General features: G+C 39.3%; 1 protein-coding gene across 4 annotated transcripts in view; it reads left to right on the forward strand.

Moving 5' to 3' along the window:
• PRCP (prolylcarboxypeptidase) overlaps window positions 1–9,325 on the forward strand; it is a 73,228-nt gene extending 63,903 nt beyond the window's left edge. For all 4 annotated transcript variants that reach the window (XM_032357984.1, XM_032357987.1, XM_032357986.1 and 1 more), the window contains one exon: window positions 8,578–9,325. In XM_032357984.1, coding sequence (XP_032213875.1) covers window positions 8,578–8,794 — 217 coding nt within the window. In that variant the 3' untranslated portion in view covers window positions 8,795–9,325. The remainder of the gene's footprint in view (window positions 1–8,577) is intronic.
• The last annotated feature ends 9,491 nt before the right edge of the window (window positions 9,326–18,816 follow it).

The raw sequence follows: 18,816 nt of genomic DNA on the forward strand, positions 1-18,816 counted from the left end.
AAAGTGTCTTTATGTCCCTGCCTCTCTCCTTTGGTTGTCTCACGCAAATCTAGTTGTGACTGCTTTTCTGAATGAAAAGTTGAGTATGATTTTATCCGATCAGAGGTTTGTCAGTTAAATTAAAAGCTTGGGCTTTAAGTCAGGGAGACCTAAGTGTTAAGCTGTATAGACTTAGGCAAATTGCCAATTTGTTTAAGTTAGAAATAATGACTATGAAACAGAGATACTTTAATGAGTAAATAGATTGTCATGGAAGTAAGCACCATGAGGGCAAGAGATTTTGTCTGCTCACTGTTGAATGCATTGTACATAGTAAACATTTGTGGAATGAATGGTGACTTAATAAGTAGTAGCCATTATTCGTTTCATTTCAGTAATTTTTTTTTATTCCACAGTTTTGTTAGAAGAATTTATTTTTCCCCCAACCCCAACTAGTAAAGAATTATCTTATCAATGGTCATGCTCAGTTACTTAAATATAAATTCAAAAGGGAGTCCCTGAGGAGTTGGTTAGTTTAATATCATTTCTCAGGCAAATTAATTATTGCCAGTGATTAGAAGCTTGTTGTTGGGAATTTTATCCAGTCATCTAGATGCTCTCATAAAAGCCAGTATTCTTTCTTTCTTTCTTTCTTTTTTTTTTTTTGGTAAAAGTCCCAGTGGCTGGTTTAGCTTTCATGTGTCTAAGACCAAGAAATTCAAGTCCATGTGCATCTTAGGTTTCTCAGCAACTCCAAACACTGTTGCTAAGCCACTGGGCTGATTCAGATGACCTTTTAAATCAAATGCAGTTTGCTTCTTATGTGGCTGTTGGGATGGCTTTTTTGTTTTACAAATAATGGAGAGTTTCCTATCTGGGTTGGTTCTGTCAAATCAGAATAATGATAAAGGCTATTTGTTCACTTAAGAGAATCTAACTCCTGTGTAGTTTAAGAATTTATCTGGTATTTGAAAACTAAGGCTACTAGTTTGCATGGGAGTTATACTTTTTGTTTTTAACAAAATCAAAAATCTACATTTTTGGAGTGATTTATTTTTTCCTCAAGAATGATGTTATTAAGTTGCAATCGAATTAATTTTGTTTCTAAAGAGAAAGTGTGGTGAGAATAGAACAGGGACTTCTTTTTTTTTTCCCCCCAAAGATTTTATTTATTTATTTGACAGAGAGCGATCACAAATAGGCAAAAAGGCAGGGGGAAGCAGGCTCCCCGCTGAGCAGAGAGCCTGATGTGGGGCTCAATCCCAGGACCCTGAGATCATGACCTGAGCCGAAGGCAGTGGCCTAACCCACTGAGCCACCCAGGTGCCCCAGGGACTTCTTTTTTTAAAGATTTATTTCTTTGAGAGAGAGAAAGAAAGGAAGAGAGAGACGGAGTGAGCATATGAGTTGGGGGATGGGCAGAGGAAGAGAATCTTCTGGCACATGTACTTCTTAGCATGGGATCCCATGGTGGTCTCAATCCCACCACCCATGAGATCATGACCTGAACTGAAACCAAAAGTTGGACACTAAACCAACTGAGCCAGCCAGGTGCCCCTAGAACAGAGAGTTTAAAATTGTATTTCAAATACACACACACACACACACACACACACATACACACAAAATGTACCTAAGTGCATATGTTCTCATTTAGTTTGTCATTTACCTGGAAAAAGTTGATCACATTACTTTTCTGGCCAGAGTTCTATGAGACAAGCTTTCACATCCTTTTTCATGATTAAATTACCTCTCAGAAGTATTAACACTTTTCATGCTTACAGACTATGATAATAATAATTATAATAATACCACACATTTTATAGTTTATACTTTATTGTCATATAACATGAACCTCACAGTATCTCTGTGAGGGAAAGGAATTTTCTTCTCTTTAAAAAAATCTGGGTGGCTCATTCGGTTAAGCGTCTGACTCTTGGTTTTGACTCAGGTTATGATCTTGTGGATCAAGGGATTGAGCCCCATCATGGCCTCCAGGCTGAGGTGGGAATCAACTAAAGATTCTCTCTCTCCCTCTGCCCCTCCCTGCTGCTTTCTCTCTTCTTCTCTCTCCCTCTTTTTCTCTTTCTCTCTAAAATTAAAAAAAAATCTTTAAAAAATAAAATTAAATATTTTTTTTTCTTTGTAATACATGTGGGAATTAAAGTTCATAGAGGTTAGATGATTTACCCAAGGTCATGGGCTGGTAAGGGTATAAAACTTTGATCTTGGGGCGCCTGGGTGGCTCAGTGGGTTAAAGCCTCTGCCTTCAGCTCAGGTCATGATCCCAGGGTTCTGGGATCGAGCCCCACATCGGGCTCTCTGCTCAGCAGGGAGCCTGCTTCCTCCTCTCTCTCTGCCTGCCTCTCTGCCTACTTGTGATCTCTCTCTGTCAAATAAATAAATAAAATCTTTAAAAAAAAAAAAAACTTTGATCTTGTTAGTTAATTGTTCTTGCCACTACTACACATAGGTGAAGGTCAGTCTCCCTATATTTATATTAATCACTTATATTAACTCTGGTTTCCCATGTAAAAAAAGTGTGGAGTGATTTCTTGTTCCTGAACTTGGATACATATATTTATGGATCTCTTTGTAGGGCATTTAGTACAAGGCCACAGATAACTATACACTTACTTTTTCCTCCATTCGTTTAATAAATATTTGGCTTCTAATATGTGCAGGCCTGGTTCTAGGCACTGTGGATATAGTAATAAACAAACTCTCTCATGGAGTTCTAGTTGGAGAGATAGTAAAAATTGTACCTATAAATACGTTAGAAGGAGCTAAGTGCTAAGGAGGAAAAATAAACCAGGGGAGAGGCCATGAGATGTCGGGAGGAGGGAAAAGGTTTGCAGTTTTATTTTACTTTATTTCTTTTATTTACTTAAATAATCTCTACAGTGAATGTGGGGCTCGAACCTATGGCCCCAAGATCAAGAGTCACTTGCTTTTCCAACTGAACCAGTTAGGCTCCCCAAGTTTTGCAGTTTTAGATGAGTTACCAAAGAAGATCTCACAAGGGGGAACTTTTGAAAAATCATCTAATGGAAGAAGGTAGCCATGGGTTTAGTGGAGTAAGAACACTCTAAACCAAGGAGTAAGCAAGGGTAAAGGACTTGAGAAGTAAATGTCTTATCATGTTCTATTCCATATATAGTAAGGAGGTCAGTATGGCTAGAATGGAACTAATGAGGGAGAGAGTAGCAGGAGAGAAAATCAGACACCACAGAGGGTCCAGATCATGTAGAGACTTGTAGAGTCTAATAAAGATTTTGGCTTTTAGTTTGAGTGAAATGGGAAAACTCAGTGTTTTGAGCAGAGAAGTGACACAATCTAATTCAGGTTTTAACCAGATCAAATTGGCTGCTCTAAGCAGGGAGATAGGAATAAAAGCTGGAAGATCAGTTAAAACACTCTTTAGGCTAGAGATAATAATGGTGATTTGGGTCAGAGTAGTGGCAGTGGATGTAGTGAGAAGTGTTGAAATTCTAGATACATTTTGAATATATAACTGATAGGAATTCTTGACCCCTTGGGCATGAAAGAAAGAGAGGGTTAAAAAATGACATCAAACTTTTTGGCCTAATCAACTAGAAGGATAGAGTTGCCTTCAGCAAACATTGGGAAGATAGTGAGAGGGGTGGTTGGCAGTTAGGGACTCTTAAGAGCTCTGTTTTGGACCTAGTAAGTTTGAGATGTCTAATGAGATTTCCGTGTGAAAATGTCAAGTTGGCAGTTGAATTTTGCTTTTGAAGTTTAGGGGAAAGGTCCTCCCTAAGAATATTATTTGATAGTCATCTTGTATAGACTGTACTTAAAGATGAGACTTTCAAAAATGATTATGTAGGGGTGCCTGGGTGGCTCAGTGGGTTAAAGCCTCTGTCTTCAACTCAGGTCATGATCCCAAGGGTCCTGGGATCGAGCCCTGCATCGGGCTCCCTGCTCGCAGGGAGCCTGCTTCCTCCTGTCTCTCTCTCTGCCTGCCTCTCTGCCTACTTGTGATCTCTCTCTGTCAAATAAGGAAATAAAATCTTTGAAAAAAATGATTATGTAGATTATGGGAACCATTTCATATATCTGATAATGTGACCCTAAAGATTTGTTATTTCAGGCTTTGTAACAGTATCAGCAAAATGGAATATATATGAGAGAAATGTCAGAATGCACATAAAAATATTCTGTAAGTGAAATCAAATTATATGTAGATAAAGATATACCAAGAGGTGCAGTACCAGGGAAAAGTGATCTAATAGTTCCCAGGTTCTTAAATCCAGGTATTTCAGTCTTTATTTTATTTTGAGGAATCTAAACATCCATGAGGTTAGGAAGCTGAGAAGCAGACCTGGAATTGGAACCTAGGTATGTCTAATCCCAAAGCTCATGTTCTTCTTACTCTGCACCACAGAAGTCAAGAGGATGTGTGCTGTTCCTTTTCAACCTGTATCTATGAAATGTAGGGAAGTATAATATTGAGCATTGGACTGGGCTTACAAGGCCTGAGTTTGCATCTCAGATTTGCCATTTCTAACTGAATGATTTGGGCAAGTCTCTTAATTTCTCTAGGTACTAGTTTTCTTTCTTTCTTTCTTTTTAAAGATTTTATTTATTTATTTGACAGACAGAGATCACAAATAGGCAGAGAAGCAGGCAGAGAGAGGGGGAAGCAGGCTCCTTGCTGAGCCTAGAGCCCGATGCAGGGCTCAATCCCAGGACCCTGAGATCATGATCTGAGCCGAAGGCAGAGGCTTAACCCACTGAGCCACCCAGGTGCCCCTCGATACTAGTTTTCTCATCTATGAAAGAGTTGTAATGAAACCCGCCTCACAGAGTTGTTATAGTCAAATGTGAAGGCCTTGGTAAACTCGAAACCACTCTATGCAGGTGTGGAGTTAATAACACTAAGGAGCAATTTGATTTACAATAGCATCAAGAATAAAATATTTTGAAATAAGCTTAACAAAAGAAGTATAAGACTTATACACTGAAAACTATAGAACATTGTTGGAAGAAACTAAAGATCTAAAATCCCATGTTCTTGTGGAGGAGGTAGTATCAGTAAGCTGTTAATATTCCCCAAATTGATCTACAAATTCAGTGCAATCTCTATCAAAATTTCAGCTGGCTTTTCTACATAAATTGACAGGCTGATTTTAAAATTCATATAAAAATACAGGAGACCTAGAATAGCTAAAACAATCTTAACAAGGAAGAACAAATTTGAAAAAGAACTCATACTTCCTTGTTTGAAACTTAGTATAAAGCTACCATAATCAATACGTTATTATATTGTCATAAAGAAAGGCATACAGATCTTTCAAATTGAATTGATAGTCTGGAAATCAGCCCTTGTTATGTGTATGGTTAATTGATTATCAACAAAGGCCAAGACCATTTGTTGGGGAAAGAATAGTTTTTTTCAAGAAATGATGCTGGGGAAAAAGGATATTCACAACCCAAAGGGAGATGTTGGATCCCTATCTCATAAGCATACAAAAAATTAACTCAAAAATGGATCAAATGATAACTCAATTTAAAAACTGTCAAACATCTGAATAAATATTTTTTTCGAAGAAGATTTACATCTGGCCATTCAGCACATGAAAAAATGCTCAATATCATCAGTCATTTGGGAGACTCAAATAAAAACCACAGTGACATTCCATTTCACACCCACATAGGATATGATCAAAAAGATTATTAGTATTGGCAAGAATATAGAGAATTTGAAACCGTTTTATAGTGGAGGGTAGTCGGAAGAAAGGCAGGCAGGGGAAAGGGGAGGCCCATTCTAAGAGGAAACTACCCTTGGTTCAGGGTGTTCAGGTGGTAGCATGGCTGAGCAATCTAAGGCAATAGATTAAGGCTCCTATCTCTTTGGGGATGTGGGTTTAAATGCCACCACTGCCAAAATATTTTAGGGGGTACCTGGGTGGCTCAGTTGGTTAAGCACCTGCCTTCAGCTCAGGTCATGATCTCAGGGTTCTGGGATCAGAGCCCCACACTGGGCTCCCTACTCAGTGGGGAGCCAGCTTCTCCCTCTCCTTTTGTCTCCTCCCCCACCCAGACGCTTATCTGTCAATTAAAAAATAAATAAATAAAAAGAGGAAACTATCCTTAAAAGGAAAAAGACCCCATCCTGTTATTCTAAGCTTTGCTGAGTGCCCCAGCTTTAAGTCTTCCTACTGGGAGGACTTATCACATGTATGTGGCAGAAAGGAAGGAAATGGCCTTCAGAGTCCTAAGCCAGGCCCCAGGGCCAGCTTAATGGTTTATGGGATATTAAAGCAAAGAGCTTGATCTGGTGGCCTGTGGCTTAGGGCGTTGTCAGCTGCAGCCCTCTTTTTTTTTTTTTTTTTTTTTTTTAAAGATTTTATTTATTTATTTGAGAGAGAGAGACAGTGAGAGAGAGCATGAGCGAGGAGAAGGTCAGAGGGAGAAGCAGACTCCCCATGGAGCTGGGAGCCCGATGCGGGACTCGATCCCGGGACTCCGGGATCATGACCTGAGCCGAAGGCAGTCTTCCAACCAACTGAGCCACCCAGGCGTCCCGACTGCAGCCCTCTTGATCTCCAAGGCTTCAACTACTCTGGAAGGAGCACTCCACCTTTCCCCACATGAACAGCTACCTGATAGGTAGACACGTGCATGAACAAAAACCCGATTGGGTGACAGGTGCATATCTGTTTTAATCAGATTAAAACAACCTGCCAGAAATCTCATAAAAATGCCTGGACTTAGAAACTCTGAGGGCAACCCTCTCAGGTGCCTTCCCTCTTTGGGAGCTTTGTACTACCCATTAAGTTTACTTTGCTGCCCACCACTGTTTATCTGGTCTACCTCTTCATTCTTTGAAGTGATATGACCAAGAACCACGGCACTAGAGGAAAAGAAATCCTGAAACAATTATGTTGCTAGTAGGAATGTAAAACTGTAGCTACTTTGGAAAAAGTTTGACAGTGCATTAAAATGTTAAGTCACCATATATCCCAGAAATTCCATTCCAAGAGAAATGAAAGCCTGCACCCATGGAAAATGTTCACGGAAGCAATGTTGTTGATAATAGCCAAAAAGTGGAAACAATACAAATGTGCATCTGATGATTGAATAAATGAAATGTGATGTATCCATACAATGAAATACAATTTGGCAATAAAAAGGAATAATGTACTGATACATGCTATAACATAGATGAAACTTGAAAACATTACGCCAGAGTGAAATAAGTCAATCACAAGACTGTATATTGAATAATTCCACTTATATGAAATGTAAAGGCAAATTTATAGGGGTAGAAAGTTGGTTAGTGGTTGTTTGGGACTGAGAATGAGGGAGAATGGTGTTGGAGAATAGAGATTGACTGCCATGAGTATGGGTTTTGTTTTGAGGTGGTGAAATATTCTTTATTGTGGTGATGGTTGTAAACTCTGAACATATTAAAAATCATTGAATTGTACATTTTACATGGGTGATTTCTATGATAGGGGAATTATATCTCAACAAAACTGTTAACAATATTATTAAGAATGCTATCAGTGGAGTATTGGGTTTTTACTCGGCCAAACTAAATAGCCAGTTAATGACTGATCCTATTTACATCATTCTGAAATGTTGTGTGAACCAGCCAAGACTAATAAAATACCATTTATTTAACTTAAAAGCTAATATAAAATGAAGATCTTTGAGTAATGCCCAAAGTTTCTGATTCTAGATCCAGAGGAATTTTTTTTTAGATCTTTGAGTAATGCCCAAAGTTTCTGATTCTAGATCCAGAGGAATTTTTTTTTTAGTTCTACCATCCTATTTCCCAAAGTAGTATTAAGAGGAAAGTATTATTTAAAAAGAAAAAAGGGAGTGCCTGGGTGGCTCAGTCAGTTAAGCCTCTGCCTCTCCCTGGGATCGAGCCCCACATTGGGTTCCCTACTTAGTGTGGAGCCTGCTTCTTCCTCTTTCTCTGCTCCTCTCTCCTGTGCACTCTCTCTTCTGCTCTCTCTCAAATAAATAAAATCTTAAAAAAGAAAAAGAAAGCAGTTTTTCTTTTTTAAAGCTGAAATAAGTAGAGTTTTTTAAATATGGGAGTTTGTTTTGTTTTTTTAAATCACTCTGGTAGTTAGGTCCTAGAAAAGAGGGAAACCAGTATAAATTGAAGGACTCATCTGTGCCTTACACTTGTGCTTATTCAGTACATCCACATCTACCATGTGGTTTAACCTTGTAACAACTGTAAGAGGTCGGCCTTATTACCTCTATTTTACAGATGAAGAAACTGAGTCTGGTAGCTTGTGTGTCATCTAGCTTTTGAGTGATGAATCTGGGATTGAAATTCAGCCTTCTGAATTCCAAGTCCTAAGTGTAATCTGGGATGCTTCATGGAGCACCACCTTCAGCCTTCTCTGATTCTGTTTCTTGTTTGTAGAAATATTATAAAACTTGAGCATGAAGCAGCTTTTTATATGACAGATTAGATCCTCAGATCAAATCCCTCAGGTTATGAACTTGTAATTTTAGATGTTATGTATATAATAGGTTTCTCCTATCTTATCTGGGTATAGTTATGAAAAACTAACAATCTTATTTTTTCTTCTTTCCCTCACTTAGCAATGGTGAACTAGACCCCTGGTCAGGAGGTGGAGTAACCAAGGATATCACAGACACCTTGGTTGCGATCACCATCCCAGATGGGGCCCATCATCTAGATCTCCGAGCCAGAAATGCCTTTGATCCCACGACCGTGATATTAGCCCGCTCCTTGGAAGTTAGACACATGAAGCAGTGGATCAGAAATTTCTATGCCAGTCTGAGAAAGAAGCACTGAACAGTTTTGATCATTTTCACTTCTTTTATGTTAATTCTACCCATGTTCCCATTCACTTTGATTTTCTACATGTAATTACTTTTCCTTGTTTGTCTTTAGATTTGGTGGGGCGAAGGTTGAGATAGAAAAGAGGGTGATGGTGGTGACAGCAGCCTTCCCACATCCTGGGTCCTCACCATCTTCACACAACCTCCAGGAAGAATCTCTTTGTGACACTTTCCTACACCATCAGTGGCCCTCATAACTGGAGCAGAGTTCCTGACTGCCTTTCACAAGAGGGAGAGTCGCTTCCTTTGTTTCTCTGCAAACAGGGCTTTCTCTTGGTTTTGAGGTTTAAGTCTCTTTGGTCCTTTTGTCACTCCCCAACCCTCCCCCCTGAAAAAAAGAAAAGCAGAAAATAGATAAAAATGATGTAATTGCAGCTGGTAGGAAGGATGTCTGATGCCAATCCAGGAAATGGAAGCCATTTCTTTTGTACTTGATTTAATGACTTTGAACTGTGCTGTAAATAAAGAATAAGGCTGGACCTTATACCTGTGTGTCTGTCGCTTCTGAAGCTCACTCCAGCTGTTGGGAATGCTGTGTACACTGGGCTTGGCTGCTTTTGGAAAGTCCCTTTAATTTTCTCTCTTCTATTTGGCAGCTTTTTTCCATTCTGGGATATTTGCCACTGTGGTACTGTCAGTAAGAAATCTGGCCTTTTTCTGCTCCATTTCTCTTTGTTCCTAAGGTCAGTTTTGTGGTAATTTGGTTACATTTTGCCAGTTTAGATAATGACTCTTGTTTTGCTTTTATTTTTACATTTGAGCGAGCTTTTATATACTGCAGTCACTGATGATACTTCAGTGAGAAGTCTTTAAAAATTGGTGAATCAGCTATTTAGAAGATAGAATGTAGTTATATTCAGCTTTTTTTTTTTTTTTTTTTTTTTTTTTTAATTTTATCTCCTGGTGGTCATTACTGCTGTCATTAAAGTCAGAAGTGTCAGGGTGCTAAGAGGCAGGTGCACGAGAACTTTTCTGTATGGCTTCCAAAAGACAAGCTGACTAATTCATGCAGGCAGCATATTTGACATTAATAAATGGCCGAGCCGTTCTATTTCCAAGGGGTTGGCTTCTTTCAAGCAGTTCTTACACTGAGACCTTTCTTCAGAAGAGCTTTTCTAGGATAACAAATAGGGTTGGATCAAAACCTTTCAGGGACACAGAGAGACTAACAGTTTCTACTCTGTTGAAAGATTTCTTCCCTCTTGTTTCTTTTTTTATTTTCTCAGTAATTTTTTTTTCTTCACCCTGCCTTGGGAACATTTTCTGCTTTTCAAAAACTATACCTTGAGCTCATTCATTTCTAAAGCACTTATTTTTTTTAAAGTGCAGATATAGAGTGCATTCTTGAGTGGGAAACTGAAATATTTCAGTTTCCTGGCATCTGGGAGATAGAGAAAAAAATCTTTGTCTGGTTTTGGAAGCCTTCAGTTCTCATTGTAATGAGTTGTCCATCAAAGCATTTAGTCACTATTTTCATTTCAGTATCAGAGCAAAGTCTGCTGGAGTGAGAATTTAAGGGTCAAAACTACTAGTTTTTATTCTCTATCAGCTAAGAAGTTATATAATACAGGGTTTAAATGCTTAATAGAGGAGATGCTTTACTATTTATTTTAGGTACCATTGATTTTGTGATACTTTCCTTGAAATCCTGTGCTTATTTAAAATCTTTAAAATATTTTGCCATTTGATTTAATATTTGTTGTTTGGATGAATTACATTTTTGTGAAGAGACATATTGTCAAAAATTGCTGTATCTTTATGCAAGTATAATTTGGTCTTATGTAATGTTTTTCAATGTATGTTTCATTACAGACAGCAGCCTTAAATTAGCCTAATTACAATAATCTAGAATTTAATTTTAAATTGAAAAAGAACTGGACCATGAAATGAGCCTTATTTAAAGCATTTCCTCATTAATAGATGATGCCTTTGAAAGACAACGAAAGAGAGACCTAAAGAATTGGGTTTATTTCTCTTTTTGTTACTTTAACTACCTGGAGTTAATAGATAGAAGGAAGGAAATAGGAATTTTTCTTAGGGGATCTGTAGGATCAAGAGATTACCCAGAAGAAACAATGTCTAGTCTAGTATATTAGAAGATGAGGGCACCGCAGCTGTCATCCAGTCCAAACCCATCATTTGTAGATGATGGCATTGTGGCCCAGAGAGACAGGACTTGTCACACTCATTTCTGGTAGAACCAGGCCTTGAATCCAGGTTTTGTTTTGTTGTTTTTTAAATTGATGCAGTGAAATGTCTACTTGGATAAGCAACAAAACCTCACCAAATCAGCTTATGCAGAAGAGGAAATTTACTGAAACTATGTAGGAATAGCTCCAGGATTTGAATAAAACTAGGAATTGTGAGGGAGGGAGTCCAGAAAGTCATGAAAGGTCAAGACTACTAATTTCTGTTTCATCTCACGTTCAACAGAGGTCATGAGCCTGTGGGTGAGATTTGTTCCTCAGATTTTTATAATTTGGCCAGCAATGTAAAAATGTGTATGAGCTTCAGAGTTACATAAAGGGCTTGTTAAAACACTGCTAAGCCTCATCCCAGAGTTTGTAATAAGTTGTGGGGCTGACCCTGGGAAGTTGCTTTTCTTACAAGTTCCTAGGTGATACTGGGGGATCTTATTTTAAGAACCACCAGTTGAAAGAATTCTGAATTTGAGTATCTCAAGACAGGAAATGGCCCTGTCAATTTACCTCATTCCTGTTATCCTGCCTGGTTCCGTCTGAATGTGGGATCTTTGCCTAAAGTGTCTCTTCCCGTGGTTGCTTCATTCTTTCTCTGCAGACCAGCTTTTTCTCTGCCGGTACAGGCCCATGATGACTTCCCAACATGGTGTCCTTGGGCCCCTGGGGCTGCACCACCTTTCAAGCCCACAACTCTCAAGTGTTGAGGGAGGGATGAGGTTATAAAACCATGAGCTACACTGAGATACACTGTTGGAGAGGAAGCAGTTCAGGCATATATATCTCACAGTGTTTTCCAGAACATAAGTAGCCAACAAAATGCTAATACTTAAGTAGTAGAAAGATCCACAGTTTAGCTAGTTTGGAAAATGATGGGTTAAGCGAAGCTAAATACTCACTGTTTTTTGTTTTTAATCTATAAATATGCATTGTGACTGTCTAAAATAATAATGGAAAATGCAGCTTTTCCTGTTCTTACAGAGCACCTACAAGGCATAAGGCGTTCTGGGACTCGGAGAAAACAATGGTGAAAAAGCAAACACATCTGTTCTAATAAGGTTTATATTCTAGTGGTAGAAAGACATGAATGTCAAGTTACACAATGAGTTGGTATAAGTGCCCTGAAGAGTAGGGGTTATTAGCAGGAAATCAGAACTAGTCTACAGGAAGAAGAGAATGCTGTTTAGAGAGATGGTGTTTTAGCTGTGATCTAAGCGTGAATGGAAGCTACATAGGAAGGAGTGGAGGAAGTAGCATGTGTGAAAGCCTGGAGTATAGCATATTCCAGAAACTGAAAGAAGGCCACTGTCTAGGATAGCACACACAGGGAAAGTGCCATAAGATGAATCTGCATATTTGAGCAGGGAGAAAGCTTATTCAAGTAGACCATGATTAGGAGTCACAAGGAATGAGAAATCAGTGATGGTCCTAGGAGGGGAGTGACATAAACACATTTTCATTTAAAAAGGTCATGTTGGAATATGCATTGAAGGGGGCAAGCCTGTGATGTAGAGACCACATCATATTTGCATTTGTCCAGCTTAGAGAAGAGGGTAGCTTTGACTAGGGTGGTAGTGATGGCAATGAGAAGTAGATGAATTTGGGAGAGATTGAGTAAGAAATATCAATAGGATTTGATGATGTGTTCTCTGAGATCTAAGGATGATTTTTGGGTTATGCATTTGGATAGATGTGGTGTTCTACACTAGCAGAAAGCACCAGAGGGTAAAGGGTGAACAGGTTTGGCAGGAAGACTATGGGTTCAGTTCAGTTTTGTCAGGCTGAGTTTTATGCAATTTGAAATAATCACATAGAGCTAGCTGTCAAGGAGGACTGTTGGATGTAAAGATCTGGAATCCAGTCTGGGCTAGAAAGCCTTGGTGAATAGATGGTAATCAAAGCATGAGATGTTAGTTCAAGGAACTAGTGTTAGGAAATGTCAGGAGCCACTGCTGTGTTGTACCTACCATGATGCATTAATGAAGCCTTACACATCTAATTCTCCTACAGCCTTAGTACATATGGCTCCACTTAGCCAACCAACATGGTTGCTGTGGTATAACCATGGCTTAGATTGGGATCTACCTCTGCAATCATTTCCTGTTCTTATTTGCTAGCTGTTAACTTGCCTTAGGCCCTGCCAGTCATTCCAAATTTCCTCTGCAATTCCTTTCCTAGCATTACCCTCCAGTATGTTTTCACTGACAAACTAGTATGCAAAAGCTCAGGTCAACTCGATTATTTCTACTGTGAAGTCTTTCTCGGTTTTCCTAAAGGGAATAAATGATTTCCTTATTTATGTTCTCAAAGCACCAGGTTCATACCTCGTATGTCAGTGACAGTGTATACTCCACCAAGGTAAGGATTGCCTGTTTTATTAATCTCTGCATCTCTAGTACCTTAAAGGGTGCCGAACTACCTCTAATCTAGTACACATATCCCAAATTGTGATATTTTGCTAAATGTTCTCACCCTCTTTTTTAAGAAGACCAAGTTCTTTGACAGAGGAACTATGTCTTAACTCTTTCTAGTAAGCGGTATCTAGGATGGGGTCTGGCCGCCAGATATCAGTAGGCTCTCTGTAAATTTACATGAATAGATACTTTTCAGGGTGGAAAGGCCAAGCTTTCCATTGGTCTCTGTAGCTAAGCACCTTTCACAGCTCTGATGTGTCCATGTGACCTCCTGTCCCAGGCTTTCCTAGATTTTGCAAAGATGATGTCTTAGTACTCAATACCTCTAGAACTCAGACTTCCTGATTTGCCCACTCTTAAACTGGGTGTGTTCCTGGCTCTCTTTCCCGCTATGTCAGCCTGTCTCTCTTTGTCAAGGGGGCTGAATGCAACTCTGTCTTGAGGTTAGGTAGGAACCTGACCATTAGAAATAGACATGCAAGTGGAGAGATATCTCTGAAGCTGTTTTTCAGTGCAAAGAGTCAAAGAAGGGTCTGATTCCAGTAGATTTTGATTACCTACCAAGGGTGATGGGAGGATAGATGCTTCCAGTAGTAGTGTGTGAACTCAGTCTTGGATCATTCAGTTCTACGTGTGTGTTTAACGTGGCTGACATCTTTGATAAGCTCAGGCCTGGAGTACAGAAGTTACCTGCCCAAGGTCATAGAGCTAACATGTTTATTTAACAGTAATTGTAAAATTTTTGTTACATCTGGTTCTAAAGGTGTTCTAAAGATATACATTAAACAGCAAGAGTGGGACAGAAGAGATTTAAAAGGGATAGAGATACAAAATGGATCTAGGAATGCAAGTCAAAAAGCAGCATTTATCAAACAGGTTTCACAGAATGCTAATAAGGCTGAATGTTAGTGGGTATTTCATCAGGAAGGTATATATGATGAAAATGTTTGAACATGGTTGAAATAAATTTTAACAGATTATCTTTACTACAGAATCTCTCAAACTTTGATACACCAGGTGCACTGTGAAGAATGCAACATTTTCCAAACTTACATGACCCAGAACCCCTTTTTTAGCAACATTTGAAGAACTAGTACTTTGCCAAACACTCATTGAGAAATACTGCCATGGAATCCTACATGTTTTTTAAAACAGGGGCCAAGAAAATTTGGCTAACTTTTCTAGCAGCCATCTGCAAAGAAGACGACAAAATCAGTTAAACAGTTCACACTGTGCATAAAATAAATCAGACCAATCAGCTTGGAGGAGCCCAGGCAGGAATTTCCTGATGGAGCCTCAGAGAGGGGAAAAATGTGATGAGATCTTCATCTTCTTCGTACATATTGCTAAATCTCTTGGTATTCAGCCTTACACAATCCTTTAATGTAGAGGAAAGTCTTTTTGTGTGTATGGTTTTTTTTAAGATTTTATTTATTTGGCAGAGAGAGTACAAGCATGGGGAGCTGCAGGCAGAGGGAAAGGGAAAAGCAGGCCCCCAGCTGAGCCAGGAGCCCTACCTGGGGCTCAATCCTAAAATCCTGGGATCATGACCTGAGCTCAAGACAGATGCTTAACCAACTGAGCCACCCAGGTGCCACTAGAGGAAAGTCTTAACACCATAATACAATTATTCTATAATGAGCTAATGAAATACACTACTGGAATATATTTTTTTGCTGATTTGGCTTAATCTAGAAATAGATTTTATAACATTTGGAGGAACACTCTCAGCCAAAATTTTGCCAGATAGATACTTCTTGGCCAGTTTCTAATGCTGTAGTAGACAGTTGAAGAGGGAGAAGGAATGATGTTTAATAACACAAATGAAGTGTTTGAAAAAAAAGCTCAGACACCTGAATATACTGTTAACTTACTATGGGACCAAGGGTAGCTCACCAATCATGTGGAGGCAGAGCCCAGACAAGGAATCAGGTGCTGCTTCCCCTGCAGATGTTTGCATCTGTTATCAAACTTCCTCTGTAGCTGTGGGGGATGATTTTAATTTGTGTTTTTCTTTGTTTTGTAGCTCCTGAAATCTAGAGATAAATAAGCAAAGATTTACAGAAAACTATCGGGTCAGTAACTTCAGGATAATTAAACTCTAAATGAAACTTTTTGCTCAGCTGCTATGTAAAGTGCTATGACACTGAGGGTGTACAATAAGTGCCTGAATATGTACAATACAGTGAAGTAGCCAGATGATTTAATAAATAAAAGACTTCCTTCTCTCATCAACAAAGGCTATCTGTCAGATTCCTGTTTCAGAACTCTCCCTTGCAGGGCACCTGAACAGCTTAGTTCGTGAAGTGTCTGACTCTTGATTTTGGCTCAGGTCACGATCTCAAGAGTTGTGAGAGTGAACCCCGTGTCCAGCTCCATGCTCAGTGGGAAGTCTCCTTGAGATCTCTCACTCTGCCCTTCCCCCAACATGCATGCACCCACACTCTCAAATAAACAAATCAATTTTTTTCTTTTTTTTTTAAAGAGGGCACCTTGGTGGCTCAGGGGGTTAAGCATCTGCCTTCAGCTCGGTCATAATCCCTGGGATTGAGCTCCATATCAGGCTCACTGCTGGGCGGGGTGTTTGTTTTTCCCTCTCCCCTACTGTGCTTTCTCGCTCTTTCAGATTAATAAAATCTTAAAAAAAAAAATTCCCTGGTAGTTGACAGAAGACATTTTATATGTTACCATGATGTCAGTTCATTTGGTCAAATTTTCTACTCTTTCAGAGTAGAAGATACGATATAAATCAGTAAAATAAACCATGTGCTTTATTTTTGAGAACTTACAGTCAGAGTTCCACCATCTCTTTTGTCTCTTTTTCTGATGCCACAAAAACCCTTACCGGCAGGAATTTAGTCTTTAGGTATAAGCAAGTGGTTTTCGACTGGTATCAATTTTTGTGCCCCCCAGGGGACATTTGGTAATGTCTGGTGTATTATTGGTTGTCACAACTTGGGAGTAGGCTGGTATCTAGTGAGTAGACATCCTATAATGCAGAGGACAGCCTCCCACACCAGTTACCTGATTCAAAATGGCAATAATGTTGATGTCGAGAAAGTCTAAACTTTAATCTGAGTCTCTATTGGAACTTAAGGCCCTTTCCTCAAGTTTTACCCTGCAAACATCGTTAATTCAATTTACCCGTTAGTCTTACATTGTAAATAATACAATACCACAATGTTTAGTATAGACACGCTCCTGTCTAAAATTTAATAATCTTTATTGTAGAGACTGATTCTTTTTTTTTAATTTTTTATAAACATATTTTTATCCCCAGGGGTACAGGTCTGTGAATCACCAGGTTTACACACTTCACAGCACTAACCTTAGCACATACCCTCCCCAATGTCCATAACCCCACCCCCCTCTCCCAAGCCCCCTCCCCCCAGCAACCCTCAATTTGTTTTGTGAGATTACGAGTCACTTATGGTTTGTAGAGACTGATTCTTAAATTACTCCTTGAATTTAGCTTTCCTGGGCCAAATAACTGTAATTCTTTAGATTATTTGTTCATTTATCATTTGTTCGTTGAAACATTTATTGAACGGCAACTCTATGCATTATAGTGTTGGACAGTAAGAATTCAAAGGCAAAGCCAAGTTCTTTTCAAGAAGCCTAGTGTTGATGGGGAGAGGTGGTCACAATGTCAGAGGATGCAGCTCAGAATTTGTGTCGCATTTAGGACGCTGTGGAAGCATGAAAGCACATGTGATGAATTCACCCTGCAGGTTTGAGGAAGGCTTTAAAGGAAAAGTAACATTTGTATGGAGACTGAGGGATGAGCATTTGCAGGGTGGATGGAACTTTGTGAGAAAGGCAACAAAAGCATTATTAAAAAAAAAAAAAATTTTCAGTACACATTATGTACCAAGCATTAGGCACCAACCGTGTTACTATGAAAAGGGAGGGGGGACATAGTTTCTATTGTTAGGGGGTTCATAAAACGAAAACCAAGGGAAACCTCCCCTGTAATGCTGGTATCATAGTTTATAGATCGGAGAACTCTGCTGCCTGTCTTTTCTCATTTGAGCCCCTCAACATTCCTGGGCCTCTGGGAGGCAAGACAGATATTACCTCTATTTTATAAAGGAGGATCATGAAGCCAAGAGAAACGACGTGACTTTTCCACCCCCGACCATGGCCCCAGATCTAGTAAGCAGCCGTTGTCTGATCCCAAATCTTGCACTTTTCTACTTTTCCTTGGTTCCAAATGCAATGTCCTGTGTAGAGAGGCAAGCACACTTCTTTCTATCCTCTCCTTGCCCTACTGTCTTCATCTGTCTTACCATTTTTTTCTACTGGCCTCAATGCTGAGGGAGTTTTCTCATCTTCCCAGCTCTACTGCCAAGGGAAGGGAGGATTGAGAATTGCCACTGTCTATTTGAAAAATCATCTCTTCCTCTATTTCCCCAATTTTTTGAAGAATAAGGAAAACTGAGTTGTGGAAGAGAAAATCCTTTTTTTTTTTTTTTTTTTTTGTCTTGGTGTTTGAAAATGTATGCAACCTCTCTGGGTGGTTTAAGCGGTTTAGGTACTTTCTATAAAAGGGAGCTTTTAATGACAAAACTAATGTGATTATCTGAGTGAGTGTGAGAGGCGTATTCAAGGCTTAAAGAAAATCTGTTAGAATAGCTGAATGTATCTGCTTAATCCCTTCTCTAATGTGGCTGAACAATGCTCTGGGAAGCCATTGGTCCGTTCTTTCTTCTAGTAAATGCCTGTCTCCAGAGGTAGGGACTGTTTGCCACTTTTGATACCCTTACGCTTCACCTTCTCAGCTGCACAAAAACACAGGAAAAGTCTAGAGGAACCCAAAGGACTAGCAGAAAGCAAGTGTTTTCCTCTGAATGCTGAGGGCAAAACGTACAACATATCCCTACTTTCTCCACAGTGTGCTGAAAACCTGAGGCTGTGGTCATCAACAGGAATGGTACCTCTGAGAAGGGCCCAGGTCTGGGTGCCTGCTTTCATTGAGTGCTGGGTGAAGGGTCACTTGTGGAAGCTTAACATCTTACACCTGAGTTAAAGAGTGGATTAGCTGCTCCTTTTTGGGGCCAGCGTGGGAGTGGGGAGATTGGAAGGGAAACACAAGAGAGAAGAAAAGTAATACAGGTTTGGATTCTGCAAATTGCTCTACTGACTTTGGGCCAAAATTAGATCCCTTTGAGACTGTTTCTCTAATTTGAGAACTTGGAATAATAATGCCTGCCACTTAAAGTCACTGTGAAAACCATACTGAAAATGTGAACATAAATATGAAAGTGCCACAGTCAATCTAGAATATTGTCAAATAACATTGTACACTTTTATTTATATTTTATCTTACTTTATTTAAAGTATTATTTTTAATTGTTCTTTTA

Source organism: Mustela erminea, chromosome 9 (genome assembly GCF_009829155.1).
Source record: "Mustela erminea isolate mMusErm1 chromosome 9, mMusErm1.Pri, whole genome shotgun sequence".
Classification (NCBI taxonomy): Eukaryota; Metazoa; Chordata; class Mammalia; order Carnivora; family Mustelidae; genus Mustela; species Mustela erminea.